The sequence below is a fragment of the Lepisma saccharinum genome, unplaced genomic scaffold (assembly GCF_977018435.1).
Source record: "Lepisma saccharinum unplaced genomic scaffold, izLepSacc3.1 HAP1_SCAFFOLD_1108, whole genome shotgun sequence".
In the NCBI taxonomy this organism is placed as follows: domain Eukaryota; kingdom Metazoa; phylum Arthropoda; class Insecta; order Zygentoma; family Lepismatidae; genus Lepisma; species Lepisma saccharinum.
The window spans coordinates 11,337-32,361 of NW_028143753.1; the positions used below are offsets into that span (position 1 = coordinate 11,337).

The window sequence follows — 21,025 nt, forward strand, 5'->3', positions numbered from 1 at the left end:
CTTCGACAGGCAATTCGCATAGTATCGGTTGATTATCTCAGACTACTGGTTTAATCATTCTGTGGAGCGTGTGTACTTGTCTTGTGTCATCAAACCACGTTGAAAATTCTTATCACGTAAAGAGAAATGAGCCTTGATAAATGTTTACTCTGTCTCGTTTTTGCGTGTTTAGAAAAAGAGGTCGACAAATTAATGTTGTTTTTTTTTATCACATGGAAGGGAGCGAACGAATGAGATACTCTGGTCAGAGGGAGAGGGAGACGAGCTGATAAGACCCAACACCAGTCGTTGCCACGTTTTTATAGTGTGCACGTGGATGTCAGGAGAGTGCCAGACTGCGCCCAAATAGGCTGAACAGAAGGACGATACTGGCTCTATTTGGAAGGTAAGAAATATACGTTGTAATAAAATCTGGTGTAGTTTCGGCAGAGGGCCGTTGGTGTAGGTCGGAGGGATTTCTCAATCGCCCATTGGCGTATCAAGTGTAACGTGGGAGAGGGGCTAAGTGAGATTGCACGCGATAATTATCTGGAAGCGCACGCGGCAACTCACCTTAAAAAAAAAGGTTCGAGACCCGCTCTTCACGTACAAAATATATAATTCCTCCTCTTCCTGCGTCGTAGTTCCCGCACAATGACGCAGGAGTTTACGGGCGACAAGTACAGGAAGCACGAGACAAAAAAAGGAAAGAAGCTGACCTGAAAATAAAGAAACTCACGTATGGCACGTGACGTGCTTCAAGTTTCAAAAAGGGTCCAACAGCGAATAGCAACGTTAACCTTCTTCACTGTAATCAAAATCAAAATAGTATTCCTCCAACGTAACCACCTTTCTCACTTCTCTAAGTACTGTAAGCTACATAAAAGATTGAACACGTGTACACACTCCTTTTTTTTTTTTGTTATTTTAAAATTTAGGTTTGTTTCGTAACGTTTCTTTATCGGGCAATTCTTACTGTTCGGAAAGTTCTACCAACAATTAAGATACCACACAATTCAATTAATAAATATAATTGTATTCAAGATTGTTATCAAATACATTATTTAAATACTACAACAAACTCCACGTATTTATACTGGGAGTGATTTCAATAACACATCAATTGATTAACAGTTCGAGCGACCGGCGCTCTATTCTACTACATTATATAAACTCCCCATTCAATTTTAACAAACAAGCGAAAATTTAAACCTAAAAGCTTCCGCTTAACAATCTTGTCTCTTTACCAATTGATCCTACGTAATAAATTTACTTGCAGGAGAATTCATCTCTCTAAATAGTGTATGTTGCATGTCCAAAATAAGAACGTCCCGTTCTTCCTTTACCCAATCAAACAAAAGACCAAAACGGCCTTAATCTTTACTTTACTCTCCGTATTTTATTCTATTGCGTGTCCCCTTTTTCTTAATGCATCATCTAGTGCTACCTCTACTTATACAGGATTGCTATTAGGATAAAAAGGGGGGGTCGCGATTTGTGCAAGTCCTTTTTGTTTTATTTAATTCAGTGCGAACACGCATGCATTGCCGTCGCTTGAATAAGGGTAGTCTCTCTTGGAACAACAGGTTCCACTGTAAAGGTTCAAATTTCCGTTTTTGCCCAATTGCACTTTACAAAGAATTCATAAACAATTGCCCCACACTTTTCTCATAATTTTTCACAAAACCAAATTCAACCAAAAGGCTGGTTCGTGATTTTAAGTCCACACTAGCACGAAAACATACGCCGATTTACGACGCTACAAAAATGTTCACCGTGCTACAAAAGGTTAGAGAGAGAGAGCAAATCACGGGCACCAATACGTGGAGGTGGAAAAATGTATATATTGGTTTTCTCGCAATTTCACTTATTTCAAAGAGGTTATGTCAAAAGAATGTAGTAACCAAAACTTTTCGCAGCGAACGGTATGGAAATAACCTTATTCCCACTTTCACGGTCTAGAGATTGTTTGTACATACCTCCCCACGATTATTCACGCCACGTAGAGCTGCAATGCCTTCCTTTCTCAAAAGTCCATGTATTCACTCCATTCGCCTTCTCCCCATTCAGCGGTCGGCGTGGCAGACGTAGTTCAACAGGTCGTGGTTCGGGTACTCTCTTGCCGGCTGGGACTAGATGACGAGCACCGGGCTGGTGCGTGCCGTTCGAAGCGATCGTGCGAGATTGAGAACGGGGGACGAACTGCACTGCCTGGAGCAGCAGAATTTACAAGCGGGCGTAAGCCGCAAAAATATGCCGCCAGGGGCAGCAGCAGAGAGCAATCGTGAGGCGAAACGCCCTCGATGGCGAAAAATTGAACTTGCAATTTTTAACTGTGTAAGGTTTGAAAACACGCAAGGGGACAAACGTTACAAATACCCCCAACAAGCGAAAATCAAAACCCCCCATTAACCAAAATAAGGCAAGACACTGATCCCGAAAAAATAAGGGGACCAACATAAGCCCATTCTTATCAACCACATAATAATACCATAACACATTAAACTATTGCTACAACCCCCAAAATCATCAATACACCTGAAAGACATACACGTAATCCAAACCACAGATCAGAGATTGACTCTAATTAAATTTCGAAAATCACATTAAGTCTTTATAAAAAACCCAAGCTGTTGTCGTTGAGCATGTAGATCACAGGACATCGTGTACGCCTCCCGGTCGATACACCTGGACTCCTGATAAATGTCGGCACTGCTTGTAGAAAACGATCACACCACTGAATTATGTCACCCACATGGTCTTTGCAATAGATTTGAATCTTATGGCTACGCTGAGTGTAATGGAAGATGAAAACCATTGACTTTTCGGAAAACGCACTCGTAGCACATCCATCCTCGCAGAAGTAAAAACATAGAAAAAAAGAAACAAAAACAAGAATGAAAAAAACGAGAAAAGTGGGAAGGAAGAAATAAAAAAAATATGAAAGGAGAGGTGGAAAATTACTACGAAAAGGAAAAGGAAGGTAGCACTATTACAAAAGATGCCAAATCAGGGATAACATTAGGATGCATGACATAAACAGCGTCAATTCTCAATAAAGCATAATAAGCAATATTATCAAATAACTAGACAAGGATATGAACAAAACTACCCATAACTAGAAAAACCTGATTTAAAAATTGATACATAAATACTAATAATACACTTTCAAAAGGTACATAATATGTATATACAATGACACTAGCGGTATAGTGCCGAGAGTTGGAGGAAAATGCGCGTTTTATTAAGTTTTAAGGGTACGTACCATGAGTTCCTATGATCATGATGCAAGATTTTGATGGATTTAATTAAAGGGAGTTTCACGTGACCAATTTGTTATAGCATCAAGATCGAATTGAAGTTTGGTCATCGCATTATCGTAGTTTTCTGTATTACACTGAATATAGATTTGCGAATCATCAGCAGCCCACCGTGCCCCAGTGTACAGTAATATCTCCCAGGGCCTAAACTATAAACCTTTGGAAAGGGAAATATTAATAATGTGCGTAAAAGCTTCTAAGCAAAAGGGGATGCAATATTGTAAAACAGTTAGGTTTATGCCATCATAACCGCACGTTTTGATTTCATTTTGTTAATAATTTTACCATATTATTACTAATATTCGGTTTTAACCAACTTTCTGTAATGGCTATCAGATGAAAGTTTAAGTCCTATATTATTTGTTTAAATTCGTCTATGGAGTTGAGTAAACCTTGAATATTTAGATGACATAATTTAAAGCCATTTTCTTATCTATTTATTTCAGATTCGAGCTGTTCCTTTATGTTTTAATTGCTGTGGCGGATATTAATGGGCGACTCTTCAAAGTAACTGGAGTGAATTCTGATTGGGAGTGGCGTTACTGCACCATTGACTACATTGGTGGGGTCATTTTGATTTATCGTTTCCTTCACTGTTGGTCATGGAGTATATATTCTGTCCCGAGTGTGAATTGTATATGGCAATAACAATGGAAATGTGCATACGTATAACACTTAATTTAAAAAATCTGTAGTTATCAAAGTGACTCATTACTGTTCCAAAATGTTGATTAATGTATTTCACTCTCTTCAAAACACTATTGGCTTCTCACTGAATGCTGTTGTCCATTCTGGTCTTATGATATTACGACTTTACAAGGTCTCTTAAATTTGATTTGTCTAAATATGTCGGGGTCATGAGTATTTAGATTACAATCCTATGTTTTCAAGCGAAACTATAAAGCATCCAAATAACTGCAGTACAAGGTTCAGAGATTAATGTAGATATGGATATAGGAAATGGAGCTTGTACAGTCACAGACACTGCCGGCTTGTAACGATTCCATTGAAAGTCAATGTATTCATTACAAGCCGGCAGTGTCCGTGACTGTACGTGTAGTAAGTTTTTATATAAAGTGTCTCGATGTTGGTGATATTGAAAAAGACAACAAAGGAAGTGTCTTGTCTCGTCCACGTCTCGCTCTTTAAACAGTAGTCTGGGTCTCTTAATCATCTCGTATGCAAGGGTATAACCAGCGCCTTCTTACAAGAAGGCCTGTGTATAGACTTTCTTGCTTACTACGTCAACATTGGTGAGTCATAAATCGCAACGTGATATCAGCAGAACAGCAAATGTGTTGGAACAGGTAGAAACTGTCACAGTTTGAACGTTATATCCCTAGCGTGCAGTGACGTGCGGTGACGTCGACACTTGGGGTATCAATCAGTGGCGTGCTCACTGGTGTGACTGATACCACTCCCCCCTTTAGGGCTCAGTATTTAAAAAAATAGAACGTCAATAACAGGAAAAGATTGCAAAATGATGAATGAGTACTAAAAAAAGTACAAGTAACACCCACCCCATTTGAAAATAAAAAAGATTTGATTTGACTACTAAGCCAGAGATCCTGGGGCGAATCTCGGCTTGGAGATGGGTATTCTTTGAGTGTGTCATCAATTATATTGTATCATCTTCGCGATTAGCCAAAAGTGGCGGAAAAGCGAAGTAAAATAAACCAAATCAAGCAATCAATCAATGATTTGACTTGATTTTTGTTACTTAGCGTCGCTTTTTTCTCACATTTGGTTAATTGCGAAGATGATACGATAAATTAATAAAGGGACAAACATATAGAACACCCATGCCCAAGTCGCAGTTCGAACCCGGAACTCCTGATGTCCTAGCGCGCTGTGATAACCACTCCCCCACGGTTGGTTGATTTGGTGTTTTAAGTCCACTTTATGCACAGAAACAAAACAGGTAACAAAACACACTTTTTGTAGTTTCTTCAGTAATATTCATTTGGCTTCTTGAGTTCTGAGATACATTTTTCATTTCAAATTATTTCATTATTCACTGCAGAGTACAACACAGGATCAAGAATGCACGCTCATCACGGGTTCGAATCCCGGCGTGGATTGTTCGAGGTCCCTTCATTAATATCCTCACATCATCCTCATTTTCGCGATAACCAAATAAATAACCAATAAAACACTACTAAAACGAGAGCAAGAGAGAACCTGAGCAAATATTTGAAATTTAATCATTATATATTCCATATTTGAAAAACAAAACAAACAAAAAAAAAAGAAAGCATAATATTATTGTCTGCACATAACACGTTCTTAGTGTTGCCCACGGGACGAGACGGGACAGACTTTCAAAAATTCGAGACGAGACGAGATTGACCATGTGTCATGAGACAAATGAATATTTTCGAGACGAGACATCATTTCCACGAGACGAGATAGGCCAAAGTCTCGTCTCGTGGGCAACACTACACGTTCCCATTTCATAAACAATAAAACTGCATCCCATATTATACATACATATTGTACAACGTGTAAAAGATTGTGTAAATACAGAGAACATAAGTAAGGATTTACAAAGGAATCGAATGGAAACCAGTCTCCTATCTGTCCTATAGGAGATAGACTGCGGGACCTGAAAGCACGGGCTTTCAACCATTGCAGTGGGGGCGAGGGGACAAGGAAGGTAGAGGCAGAAATCTTCCCTGTTCCTTCGGAAACCCGTTTCTACCTGGAACTGCTAAGGCGGAAGAAGAGCGAGCTATGCCAGTTTTGTCCGCGGATCACACCGAGGGCCGAGAAGTACATTAAAAAGAAAGTGTTGCATATGAACTGTGGCTTTAACAAGACAATAAATATTGTGATTTGAAAATAATTAGAGATGTGAGATTGATTAATCTATCTCTGCTAGACTAGCTACTCCTCAGTGCACGTCACTACTAGCATGTGTAGATAAAAAAAATAATAATTGCAGTATGTATGATGATATTGTGAGACCGTGATGCTATATTGTTTTGTGATCATGAGCCACCAATGATGACGTTCCATTTTAAACAGGTCGTGTAATAAGAAGGTAATGTCATAAATTGTCAACACAATGATAAAAGTTTATATAGTTCTTTTATCTATTTCAGCATCCTGGGGCGAGTTGAAAAGAGAAGCCATGTTTGAATCGGCACCCAAGAAGCTGATCATCGATACAGATGCCGGCATTGATGACGCAATAGCATTGATGCTTTGCACCGCAGCCCATCGTGCCAGAGACACGGAAATCCTTGCCATCACCTGCGTCAATGGGAATACTTCAGTTGATAATGTCTGCAGGAACGTACTCAGGGTTCTGAAGACCGTTGATTGTTTATTAGTAAGTAATGTACGGATTCGGTCAGAATTTAAAAATGACTAGTTGCATGGTAAATTCTTGATCTACATGTGTTGTTTACGTACACGTAGTTTGCATTTGCATAGTTTATGTCAGGGTTCAATAGATCAAAATTTCACCTCTGTCTAGAGATTATCTCATCCTCATTAAATTTGACATGTTCGAGGGGTGTCCAATCCGAATTTAGAATAGCATATAAGGCGACCATGACAGCATGTCATATTGTGCTAAAATAATGTTAACACCTTTACACATATACTCAATGTTTTGTACTCTGCTATTTCATTCCACCACATGGGCTTTGGAAAGTGAGCCTCGTGAATAAATCATGGCCGGACAGCAATTGAAGTGATATAGTTCTTGATGTTGGAAGGGCTACCTCCCAAGAACATCCATGCCCGTTTGGTCAATGTGTACAAGGACTATTTGATTCCATTGGCACCGTATATAATTGGGATGATGAGTTCAAGAGAGGAAGAAAATCTATTCAAGATGAAACCGTCTCCATCACCACCCAGAACTGTCCGAACTCCATAAAACCTTAAAAAATTAGAACTAATGATGTCAGATAGAAGATTGAAACTAAACGTCTGAAATAGCGGTTACAATGCGCTTTCCGAAACTGACAATTCATCTGATGTTGACTGAAGACTTGATGATGAGAAAAGTGTCTGGTCTGTGCAATGGGTACCAAAGTTGCTCACAGCACTTCGAAAGCAAGATCGTGTCGACATTTCAATTGAAAATTTGGAACTAGTGAAAAGTCAGAAAAAAATCTGTCTAACCTAGTAAAAGGGGACGAGATGTTGGTACATTATTATGACCCTGAAACGAAGCAAGCTTCGATGCAGTGGGAGCATAAGGACAATCTTCCGCCCAAGAAGGTAAAAGGTCAAAAATCACCATGGGAACTGTTGATGACTGCTTTTTGAGAATGAAAAGGCCCACTGCTTAGCAAGATCCATTCCAGAAATACCAGTATTAATGGTGCGCCGTGTGCAGAAACTTTGATTGAACTGCGTCAAGCCATTCGCCAGAAAAGAGGAACTAACGACATGTAGTGGGTGAAGCTGCACGATAATGCACCACCACACACGTCGCACATTGCCAGGGCTGCTGTAGACGAACAGAAGTTCAGAATAATCAGTCACCCCCCTAATTTACCAGACATAGCCTTCAGTGATTTTTATGTTTCAACATTTGAAGTTCGAGTTAAAGAGGCAGTGATATGACGACGACAAGAAGATCATGTGTGCTGTGAATTCCTTTTTTGAGTCTCTGAATAAATCCTTCTACAACACTGGAATTATGAGCTTGCCATCCCAACGGAAAGAGTGTGTTAATAGAGGAGGTGACTACATTGAAACTGAAACCAGATGTTTTTGAACATATGCTATTTTGTGTGTTTTTCTAAATTCGGTTTGAACAAACCTTGTAAACTTGTTCACGACTTCATTGCAATCGCGGAAAACATATCGGATTTTTTCGAATTTAGATGTTTTTCTTTAATAAAAAAGGAGTAGGATCTATGCGATAAGTTTTAATACGGGGGAAGCTACGCCCTTGCCGCAAGGTTTCTTATTTTCTCAATAGCACATGAAATCCTTGAATAAGGAGACAGAGTTGAAACGATTCTCTGCAATATATTCATAAAGATCCCACAAATGTTCGTTTAATTGATTGCACACAAAGTTATTAAATTTGAACAAGAAAATATGCAGATCCTGTTTATATCTGAATCCAACTCTGGATACGGCATCACCCTCTCAAAGTAAAGTAATTCATTCGAACACTGGTCTAGGTACATAATGCAAAATAAGGGTAAAAACAATGTTTTCATGAGAAAAGTACCATTTTGAATATTGACGGAAGGTGGTCTGTTCGATATAATCCTGTTTAAGTCCGAATTCACGCATTTTTCTCAAGCATAAACTGTTCAGGAAGAAAATTATAGAGGGGAAACTATGTAAGATATGTTTCATCAATCAGAAAAATGTTAATAATTGAGAAAAATTAAAACAAAGTGCAGTTGCCCGTCATAAAACTCGGGTACCTTGATCCTACCCTCTTCAATATGTGTATTGCTTGATTATACGACGATGAAGTCTACTGAAGTTTGCTTCTTGTTATTTCCGATACTTTTGGTACGACTTTCAAATTATACCGTTCAAGGTACTTGTTCTCCACTGATTTTTAAAATTAATGTTATATTGTAGATTCCTGTATACCGAGGTGCGGAAGAGTCGCTGATCCACACTCCTCCCCCAGAGAACTACCACGGAGAAGATGGCTTCGGCGGTATAGAGTTCCACGACCAGCCTGATATTAGTCTTATAAAGAAAGAACACGCTGTTAACGCTCTACTTCGACTGGTTGATCAATATCCTGGTGAGTTGGAATTGAAGAAAAACGTAATAACATCAGTTCAAAATATCCTTTCTTAAAACTGAATTAGTTCTTAACATAGAGATCAATGATGAATTAATAACCTTGTCAAGTAGGGAGTATCACAGCTCGCCACTGCATTGAACAATTACACTGAGGAACAATGAAATTTGCCGTGACCGGAAAACAACGTATTTCTATGTTTTTTGACTTGCTGAACACGAAAATGATGTTCATTTTTCTCCACCACGTCTAGTTTTTGAAATAACACGAAATGGAAATAAATGTAACAAAGCTTTTTTTTCGCCATATAATATACAAGGATTCTTCAAGAGAACACGCGTGGCTGTTTTTCCTGCATAATATGAAGAAAGCATTGTAACAACAACAAAAAGGGCAAACATTGTTGTTTATTTTGTTACCCGATAACATAAGAGTAGAGAAAAGTCTTTTTTATAGAGGCAAGGTGACTCATTGTACTGTGTCTTCTGTTTGCTGGAAGTGTAGGTTTTGTGTTAGGTTGTGTGCTTCATCGCTTTTGTTTTGTGTGGTATTTGAAAATAGTGCAGTGATGCCTCGTAACTGTGTAAATTCACCCAATCTGTCTTGCTATGTGTGTGGTGTGTTCACGGCAAAATTCCAACGAAACTCAATTACACCAATAGTGAAGAAAGCTTACGAGCTATATTTCGGATGCAAAATCGGAGACCAAGATAAAGGGTGGGCTCCTCATGTCTGTTGCAGTAGATGCTCGCGATATTTAAGAGAGTGGTACCCATCTATCCATGCCCTTTGCTGTTCAAATGGTATAGCGGGAACCTCGAGATCACATTACTGATTGTTACTTTTGTTTAACTAATGTTACAGGATTCTCAAGAAAGTCCAAATATATCCTACAGTATCGAAATTTACGTTCTGCGATAAGACCAGTGCAACATGATTTGACATTACCTGTTCCAAAGCCACCATTGGAATGGTCTTTGGAAGAGGAAACAGAAACTTCCTCAGGTGAACTGATATCTTCTCTCGGACATGATCCTGACTTTCAAGAGTCACGGAAGACTTATCACCCAGCCAGAATTAAATGATGTAGTATGTGATTTGAACCTTACAAAGAAAGAAGCAGAATTGCTGGGTTCAAGACTGCAAGGGTGGAACCTGCTGGAACCAGGGACAAGTATTACATTCAGAAAATGTCAAATAAAATTGTCTTCTTTTTTTTCTATGAATTGGTCCCTGGTATACTGCAACAATGTCACTGGATTAATGCAGGAGTTGGGAGAAAACTATAAATCAGACGAATGAAGGTTGTTCATCGATGCGTCAAAAACTAGCTTGAAGGCGGTCCTCCTGCATAATGGAAATGACAAACCTTCAGTGCCAGTTGCTCATGCGAGTGAAATGAAGGACACATATGAAAACATTGCTTTGATTCTCACAAGTGTTAGCTATGACAAACACCAGTGGAAAATCTGTGCTGATCTGAAGGGGATTCAATCAGGTTTCACGAAATTCTGTTATTTCCTCTGTCCATGGGACAGCAGAGTGAATTACATGGATTACAAAACTAAACACTGGCCTCCAAGAGAGTGTTACACACCTGGAGAAAAAGGGTCTCTCACATCAAGCTGGGGTTAATGAAGAACTTTGTGAAGGCCATGAACAAAGAAGGAAAAGGGTTTGAGTACCTACGAAGCAAATTTCCTGGTGTAAGTGATGCTAAAAGAGAAGAAGGGATTTTTGTTGGCCCTCAAATCCGGGAGGTAATGAACGATCCCAATTTTGAAGAACTGTTAAGTGAATGTGAGAAAGCAGCAATGGGTTCCGTTCAAGGGTGTGTGTCGCAATTTCCTTGGCAACCATAGGGCTCACAATTATTCTGAACTTGTAGAACGTATGCTGGCAACATACAAAGAAATGGGATGTAGTATGTCTCTCAAGATACACTTTCTGTGTTCCAATATAAACTTTTTCCCCTCTAATCTGGGTGCAGTGAGTGACGAGCAGGGCGAGCTCTTTCACCAACAAATTGCAGAAATGGAAAAACGTTATAAAGGGAGATGGTCTCCCAGTTTACTAGCGGATTACTGCTGGAACACAGTCTCAGATGTTCAACATGCCTGCTATATGCGGGAATCATACAGAAATACGTTTTGAAGGTGCATTACTTTTACTGTTTACTTTATTGTTTACTATTTTAATGCAACTGCAAATTTTGGTGCATGTCATAACTACATCATTTGCAATCATATTTGGTTTTCTATGAACCCATTGTATTACTAAAATTCACACTGTCGCATTAAGGTTTGGAGCAAAATGCTATATTTTACCCTTCTTTTAATGTGCGGTAATTTTTTTTCAAAATGGTTTCCGCCAGAAATGGTACGTGATACAGCATTTTTGTTATGATTTTTGAAATCAGCGCACCCGATTTATTAAAGATCACCTATTTTCATCCAGCGGCAAAACAAAAAGTTTTAATTTGTTCCTCAGTGTTATTGAATAATTATTGTTAGTTTTATACATTTAAGGAAAGGTTAAGCACGTAATAATAATAAACGTAATAATTTAGAATTTAAATTAAACGTTTATTATTATGATTATTATTAATAAATGCTATTTCAATAATAAATCATTTATTTATTATTATTACATGAATTGTGATAATAATTGTGCAAAATAGAGCTATAACATCACGTTTTCGTATCTAGTTTATTGTTATTACAAACGAAATTAATGTCAAAATAAATAGGAAATGGAAGATTTATAGAAGGCTGTTAGTTCCAATTGATGAAAACTGAATCTTTTACTTTACGCTCAGATAGGTTAATCGTGACTGCAATTGCAGTTTACAGTTGGATCCCAACAACTGTGCAATGTGCTTCCACGTTGGGTCGAACCTGAGAGCCCTTGCTTATAAGGCGACAGCGTTACCACTACGCCATCGGGGAGGCCCGGTGAAAAGTGGAGCCCCTGACAATTATTCTTATGTGTTATTATACAAGGTGATACAAAGAAAGGTAACCAAAAGTTCTAGGTAGTATTTCAGATACATTTTTTGGGCCACTGTGTATTATTTTTCTTAACATCAGCAGTAATAGTAGCAGTAATAATAACCCTATGGATTAATTTTCGCAGACTGTCAATATACAAGTGATTCGTCCCAATCAAGTGTTACCTTCTTGTAGGTTCCGTGTCTTACTAATTTTAATTTTAGTGCTTGGCAACTCTTTCCGTGGTGAGGGAAGGGTGGGGGCGGGTTGTAGTCCAGACTCCTCTAACCCACCCTCTAATTACGTCCTTGGATTATCCATTAATTTTATTAAGGTGATCGCCAATTACTCTTTCGTTAATCAATTATTTTCGTTACTTTTAAACTTGTCAGGAGGATGGCACTGCCCCCGTTAGTCCGCCCGGTACAGCTACGTGCAATGGAACTCGAAGAAACCCCACATTAGACAAGTATATGAGGAAATGTTATTGTGTTGGGCAATGATTTATTTGCTGGAGTTGTCGAATAGTTTTATGGTCTTGATGGTAATTCGGAGTAGAACACAAGTTAGATTTGAGGTACTTTTTAATGTATGTTTCCTTTCAATAATGTGGAGTTATGGCTGTCGTGATATCACAAGTTGAAATTTCCTTGAACTTCATCTCTCTGCTCTTGTTACAGGTGAGATCACGTTGCTATGTTGGGGGCCATTAACAAACGTAGCATTGGCCATGAAACTGAATCCTGAATTTACATCAAAACTGAAGGATCTTCACGTGATGGGCGGTAACGTTGAAGGTAAGTAAAAACTTTACAGGATGGGCGTGTTGCATTGGTAAGCCTACCTGAATACTTGTAATGCCTTGTAATCAAGGGGTCCCGGGTTCGATACCCGGTGGAGGCACATAGTGGTTCGGATCCCATTTAAAACTGTAGGTGCAGTCCCGATTAGCCTTTCTGTGCATAAAGGACTTAAAACACCAACTCCATCAATCAATCAATCGTCATGCATAAGAATATCCCATGCTTAGACAGCTACAAGTCTCTGAATCCGTCTGCCATGGAATGCTGGTGGGTTCAGGCGTGAATGAATCGTGGCAATGAAGACGTTCATCCTAACAGGCTTTATCCAGGTTTTAATTTGATTTGATTGTTGTTATTTAGCGTCGCTTTAATGGCTAATTGCGACGATGAGGATGGTGATGATGAAATTGGTCAAGGAACACTCACAAAGAACACCCGTGCCTAGGCCGGAATTCGAACTTGGGACCCCTGGCGACGTAACGCCCTGTGGTAACCACTCCGCCACGGAGGTGGCGGTTCCATTCAAAAGACGCAGTGTGACGATGGTTTAGATTCAAAATGTCTTCTTGGGTCATTGTTTAAAATAATTAGGGGATGTTGAGCAAGTTCTGGATCTGTTAGTTGTGTGGATAAGTCACTGGCCATCAACTCGTTCTCCAGCGGCACAGCATGATGGCGCGAGTCAGACAATGGACAGCAAATGGCAGAAACATAAATCTCCAGTTTATTGATTGATTGTTGTTATTTAGCGTTGCTGTCCTGCCACTTTTGGCTAATTTCGACGGTGAGGATGGTGATGGTATGATGAAATTAGTCAAGGGGCACTCATAAAGGACACACATGTCCAGCCTGGGATTCGAACCCGGATGAAAAGTGTCATGACGCAGACGCCTGCGAATTTGCTCTGCCCGCTGATGGAACCTGTTCGGATGAACGCCTCCACTTCCGCGATTCGTTTCTCATTCCAGCCACCGTTCCATGTATTCCATGTCAGACTGATTGCGAGCCTAAATTTGGGAGATTCCTTCACATGAACAAGTGAGTTCGAACAGAGTTACCAATTAAAATTGGTAGATAAAATATGCGCCATCCTGCATTTATAAGTTGGTGATTCTTTACTAACTGCGTCCTATTTTCCGTCCTTGATTACCGTTTCATGTTCTTTCTGCTACTTCCAGGAGGTGGAAATGTTGTCCCTGGAGCTGAATTCAACTTCTACCAGGACGCGGAAGCTGCACATATTGTCCTCAGCAAAACCACCAAATTGATAACGTTGCTACCATGGGAAACGGCGTTCTCAAGGAACACCATTCCATTGGTGAGAATGCACTTATAGTTATGATAAGGATAAATTAGACCATAGGCATGGGGGGGTAACACTCGTAGGAAATTTTCGATACTTCTTTCAAATGTTTCCTTAAGCAAGACAAAGTGCAATTTTTTTTTTTGCAACAATCGAGCTGAAAGTTTATGTACGAGGATTGATCAAAACGTTCGCGGCAAGACGCTCGATTTTCGATTGAACATACGGATACAGCCATGCAGGGAGTACAGAATATTGGCAAGAAGGGATTATTATTTATGGCAATATGGAGAAACTGAGATCTGTTTTCATGGAAGTTATGAGATGTGTTTAATGGGTCCAACGCCCTCCCATTAGTTTAGTAAACATTTTACACTAATTGTATAATCAAATAACATATCAAAATTGGTCGAAACACTACGTTGAGATAAAAGATTTCAAAAGTTACATTAATATCTCTCTCTCACCCATACGTAATTAGAGCTAACTCTAAAAATTCTAATGTAAAAAAAATATATTGTTATGGTTGATATAATAAATGTACGTGAAGTCAATATTTATATCCAACTTGCTTAAATTTTATTGGTTATAATTTTAAAGTGTTTATTAATCATCAAAGAGCAAGTATTAGAATTAATCCTTCCTTGGGTTGCTGCAAATTCAACCCCTCTCTCTCTCTCTCTCTCTCTCTCTCTCTCTCTCTCTCTCTCTCTCTCTCTCTCTCTCTCTCTCCCTCACACACACACACAGAAGAAGCTCAGACACACACACACACACATACATAAGTGGATAATGGCTAAAACTCATCTTGCAGCAGCCCAAGGATTGTACAAGTTTAATACACACACACGAGAATAGCTATCTCTTTAGATTTTTAACAACCATAGGTAATAGAGAATTGGATAAAAAAATGGCAACATCAATTTAATTTCATAAGGAGAGGAAGACTTTGCCCAAGCTCTATTATTAATATTTTGTTCTTTTGTCATTCTTTATACAGGAATGGAGAGAAGAAGTTCTCGGAAAGATCCGAAGTCCTCAAATGAACTTAATCAACAGAGCTGAAGCGTCGTGGAAATCAAAGGCCACAAAAAGATGGATTTCTTGTGATCCAATGGCTGCCGCGATATCTCTCCGACCAGACATAGTTTTGTCTTCCGTTTCGCACCATACGAGGGTCGAGCTTCACGGAACCATCACCAGAGGAGCTACTGTAGTAGACTACAAATCGCCTCCAGATGAATTTTGCAACGTGTCTATCATTAAAACAATTGATGTGGAAAAGTACAAATCGCTTTTGGTTGCCGCCCTAGGGACTTAAACTTATTCATGAGACTATACTAGTGTAATTGTGGATGTGAACATCATCATTTACCTTCTGTTCGTAGAAGTTCTAGTATATCTGAATTTGGACCTTTTCCCTCCTGGACAAACTTAATACAATGTTGTAACTTACTAGTCACGGTGAGGAATCATGTGATCTGCATGTTGAAAGATACCTACCTCTCTCGTCAGCTGCTGGCAGAAATAGTAAGGAAGACGTTGCATTCAATTTACCTCAACAAAAGACGATCGATATTATGATTCCCGCCACTCTACTTTTTCTATGCTCGTTGGTTGAAGTGCAAGGAAGAAGAAACCAATACGTAATACCAGCCTATGGTTGTTACTGTTCTGTAATGTGTGTCAATACAACATTTCAATAATTACAAATATATTTTATTATTATTTAGATGAATGATTTTAGAATTGAGTAAAGCACTTAATTATTTTGTAGCCCAGAGAACTTAATTTTGATTTTCACCTCTCCAAGAAACCTGATTGCTCCATTCCTGGATATGTCCTTCACATTAGTCTTATGTCCTGGAAGAATTTTTTAAAATCAAAAGTGCGACATTTTGATTATCACATAATTTGCAGTAAGAAAATAAATCTTCCAATTCCGAAAATGAGAGAAAAATAATTTCTTCCCCGAGATTTATTATTGATCCGGTGCAATTTCAAAGATTTTAAGTGACTTCATATGTTGACTAAAATTGTAATTTTCAGAAAAATTAGCTTCTGGATTAGGTATAGGCTAACTGAAGACACATAGTAATGTTATTGATTTATAACAATAACATTTGGGAATTTTATACTAAAAAGTTGATTAAAAATTCATTCTTTGTAAAGTAGAATTTTAAATTTCACATTATTTGCAAACATTTCCTAGTAATATGCACATATTTACATATAAATATTTATATCCATGAATTGTGTTAATCTTATGAAATTATTTTTGACAAGACCTATTTTACACATACATACATTCTAAACCCTTCTTCGTTGAGAAATCCAAGATATGATTCTTCCTTGCTGATGTTACCACTGCTCGAAACTTTTCTGTAGTGAGTTTCGAGGACCAGTTCAGGTATACCACAGATAAGCGTGTATATACAGTGCGTCCATTTCGATCTGCAGCCGAGAGATCGGGAGAAACGTGGCGGGCGGCGCTGACGGAGATGCCGACATTTGTGGCCTGTAATGCCCGCTTATTTTTGTGGACATCTTGCAAAACGAGCACTAACCTGTGTTATAACACGCAAAAGTTCTTCTGTAATTCTTCCAAGTTCCACCCTTATATACACAAATAAATACGCTTTAGAAATGATGTTAAGAGCCACAGATAATACTCTGTAAAACATTTTAATCATAGTTTTGACCAGTAACGTCCTGCTTAAGTTTATATCCTTGAAAGAGTTTTGTGTCGATGGGGATCGTTTGGAGGTTTCGAATGTGCAACACTGTATCAAGATTACGCTGCAGACGAACCGTTAAAAGCTAATGGTGTTCGTGAGCTTCCTTGCAATCCGAAATCTCCTAGCTCAAGTTTTTTGTTCCTTCGCGTCTACAGAGCTGTGAATATAGTGGCAGGCAGATGTAAACCAAGAGCGTGTTAATTTAGTACTGTGCGTAAGAGTGTTATTCTTGGTTACTTGCCGTTACTTGTTTGTGTTATTGCAGTGTGTATGTGTGTTGTGTCAGTCAGACGATTGGAATGCCAGCCGCAAGGTTCACGTTAGAACAAAGAATTTTTATGTATGACACTTACGTGAAAACAGACTCGTGTCGAGACGTGTGTAGGCAATTTGTACAGAAATTCCCAGGCGTTTCACCTCCACATAGAGATACGGTTAGACGTCTTGTCCTTAAATTACGAGAAACTGGATCGTTAAATTTTAAAACACCTAAGCAAAAACGACGGATTGTAACCGAAGCAAAACTCGATGAAATTGGTGCAGCGTTAGAACGTTCTCCAAACAAACCTCTACCCCGTGTTTCACAGGAGATGGGCGTGTCAAAATCATCAGCACATACAGCCACTAAGCTACTAAAATTAAAACCGTACAGAGTTTCTATAGTGCAAGAATTACGGCCCCCTGACAACGTAAGTAGAGTAAATTTCTGTAATTGGGTTTTGCAGAATATTGTAGATGGTATTGTTGATCCACAGTTAATATTTTTTTCGGATGAGGCATGGTTTCACTTGCGTGGTCATGTTTGTTCACAGAACAATAGATACTGGAGCACTGAAAGAATTACGGAAGAACTTTTGCGAGTGAATCAAAATTTCATCAAACGATGCCAGGAATGTGTGAATGTAGGTGGACATCACTTTGAACAACTCTTATAACACAGGTTAGTGCTAGTTTTGCAATATTTATATAAATGTCTGCATATGTCCATAAAAATATGCGGGCATTACAGGTCGCAAATCTCGGCACCTCCGTCAGCGCCGCCCGCTACGCTTCTCCCGATCTCTCGGCTGCAGATCGAAATGGACGCACAGTATATAACGCTTATCTGTGGGTATACTATGGTGTGAGTCACGTGGGAATATATAACTTCCGGGCGGGAGAGAGTTAATTCATCTTTTCTTCACTAGAGGACCTAGTTCCTTAGAAGCAGTTTGTTTTACTATCTACGTTGCTCTAGAAGTACTCTTCTCTCCTCAAAATAAAATCAAATAGGTGAAAGGAAGCCGCTGGAATTTTGCCACCCAAAATCCTTGAACCTTTCGACTAGTGTTGCCCACGAGACGAGACTTTGGCCTGTCTCGTCTCGAAAATATTCGTTTGTCTCATGACACATGGTCAATCTCGTCTCGTCTCGAATTTTTAAAAGCCTGTCCCGTCTCGTCCCGTGGACAACACTACTTTCGACCACTCTGCCTAGGTCTAACTTTGGCCCTGCATGGCTTTACCGTGTCCAAGCTTAATACCATAATTTCGCACATGTATCAGGCCGTGTCCGAATCGCCAGTTACTGCCGCCTGATAAGCACAGTTTCACCAACGGAATCCCCATAGTTCTAACACCATTAAGCTTTGTTTCCATGATATGAAACACTCAATATGCTGACCAAGGCAGTAATTTACTTTATTATAAAACAAACTAAACGTAACGTTTCAACCTTCTAGCATGGTCTTCTTCAGACTCTGCACCAAGTACAAATGTAACAAGGTACAAAAACAGGACGATATATACACACACAAACATTACTCCCCTCCAGACTATTAGAAAGTTGTTCTGGAACATTCTAGCAGGTGGCTTTCTTGTCAACTGTACTTTCACCTAAAAGGCTTTACTTCCATCTAGAATGTGGTTGGACTCTTTATCTCAAACTCATTTTTCTTCATTCTTCTTCCTTCTTCTCTCCTCTTTCTCTCTTGTCCTTTCCAGTCTTTCTAGCACCTTCTTCCATTCTTTGTTTAACTTTATTCCCCCATTCCAGTTCATTGGGTCTTCTTCACCTTTCTTCTCTATTTCCTTGGCCTCCTTCCATTTTCTCACTAGTATTCTCTTCTCCTTTCCTATCTGCTTAGCCTCATCCCACTCTTATGTCATGTCCTGTTTCTCTCGTGTGTTTCTCTCTCTGTTAAGTCGTACATCATCCCTATGTTGTTTCAACCTGTCTTTCAGCCTCTTTTTCGTTTCTCCTATGTACACACTCTGACATTCTTTACATTTCACTTCGTAGATAATCCCTTCCTCTTCTCTGTCTTCCTTTTTCTTGTTTGCATTCTTCGCTATTCTTAAGATGCTTCTCCCTTCCATAAAACTTAAGGAATCCCAACCTTGCGGGCCTCTCCGATGGCGGTAGCGTCGTCGCCTTGTACAGAACCGGTGGAGGCACATGGCACAGTGGTTCGGATCCCACTTTAAACCGTATGTCCAGTCCCGATTAGCCTTACTGTGCATAAAGTGGACTTAAAACACCAACTCAAACCAAAGATCCCAACTTTGTGAAATTATTTTCCAACTTTCTGTAATGCCAAAGAGCAGAGAAATTTTAAAAGATCTTATTTAAAAATTCCTAAAATTTTCTGCACTATGAGTGTCTGAAATTTCTTGAAATTTAGCAGATTTTATTCTAGAAGTGTCATAACAATCACTTGTAGGAGAAATAGTGTGTACGATTCGAGATTTTCACCGCAGCGGGAAATTTTGAAAATTTTCCGACCTGGTCGATAAAGGGAGAATATTTTTCAGTTCCAAACATCAGGATTATTATTATTTCCTTCCCAATCCCGTCCCGACCAAAAGCTTTCCGTCCCGCACATCCCTAATTAAGGAAGTCAACATGATTCTAATGTCTTGTGAAAACATTCTCTCGTTATTTTGTTGAACATGGCAGTTAATTATTATTATTATTATTATTGCTTTACAAATCATAAAATTCAAATTGAATTGAAAATGCTTTGGCTATGTAATTGAGTGTCTGTAAATCACAGAAAATAATATTATTTGTAATAAAATATCGCTACAATTTCAGCATTCAAATTACATGAATGTTTTCCAGATATCTCAGGAGTAGCAAGTGCCCCCTGCCCCCCTTCCCTGAGGACGCTCCTGAAATAGGTGGAAAGCATTATGGTGTTTGGTTCACGGATATTGGTTTGGTTGGCATCTACCTTCTGCTTCCGTATTGTGCGTCTGCGCGCCAAAGCGCATGGTTACGTGTAGTGTCATACATCCTGTGCCGTCGAAATCGTCCTAATCGAAAGGCTACCAAGACGAGCGGCTAGGGACAGCATTAGCACCTTGAGAAACACATGCATAACAGCACCACACCTGGCCTGTCTAACCTATCCACGACGTAGGCATGTAATAGCATAAATAAGCATGTAAATAGGTTTGGCAAGTTATATTTTGCGTATATGCATACGTGGATAGGTTAGGCAGGTCAGGTTTGGTGCTGTTAGTATGTACGTATTTCCCAAGGTGCTAATTCTCTCCCTCCGCTCGTGCTACCAAGCAGTACAGTTACCACTTTTTCCGACACGTCAATTCGAACGTTCCTGGATGTATGACTTGACGTCATATACGAGTACTCGCGATCCATTCTCCTTATGGAGAGCTGAGATTTACCTACAAAATGGCGACGTCTGGAAAAAGTTCATGTAAATCGAATGATGAAGTCTATCAATTCGGACTTTGACGGCACAGGCAAGTGGCGTGGCGGGAAGGAACGTAACGGTGCTCTAGCGGATTCGGACGCAGCATTAGTTACCTATTGTTACCTAACATACTTTCAATTGTTTTTCTATTCCTATGCAACCATCTTCGAAGAACCATGTGGACTTCTTTAGTTCTTCCTTTTCTTCATTTATGTAGCGTTCAAATAGAAGCTGAATTAATTAGCTCCATAACTACAAACTCAAATTCAGTTCTCGCATTTCTCCAAAGTTACGTCCCGTGGACGCCATTTTGGTCAAGTTCAGATTCGCAGTTTGAAAGATACATGAACAGCTGCTGGGAATTTTTGATCAATGTCTTTGGAACCATCAGTTTCACTTCAGCGACTTGCTTCTTCCTGTTGTGGCACCTGGGCAGAAAATTCTCAAAGGA

The 21,025-nt window shown here is 39.3% G+C and overlaps 1 protein-coding gene across 1 annotated transcript; it reads left to right on the plus strand.

Annotated features, from left to right (window-relative positions):
- Positions 1–220: 220 nt before the first annotated feature.
- LOC145983506 (inosine-uridine preferring nucleoside hydrolase-like) lies at positions 221–15,756 on the plus strand. The gene is made up of 6 exons (XM_083116593.1): positions 221–385; positions 6,404–6,633; positions 8,868–9,039; positions 12,710–12,826; positions 14,011–14,150; positions 15,136–15,756. Exons 2-6 carry the CDS (start codon positions 6,433–6,435, stop codon positions 15,454–15,456), a joined length of 951 nt encoding a protein of 316 aa, XP_082972719.1. The 5' UTR covers positions 221–385; positions 6,404–6,432; the 3' UTR covers positions 15,457–15,756.
- Positions 15,757–21,025: the final 5,269 nt, after the last annotated feature.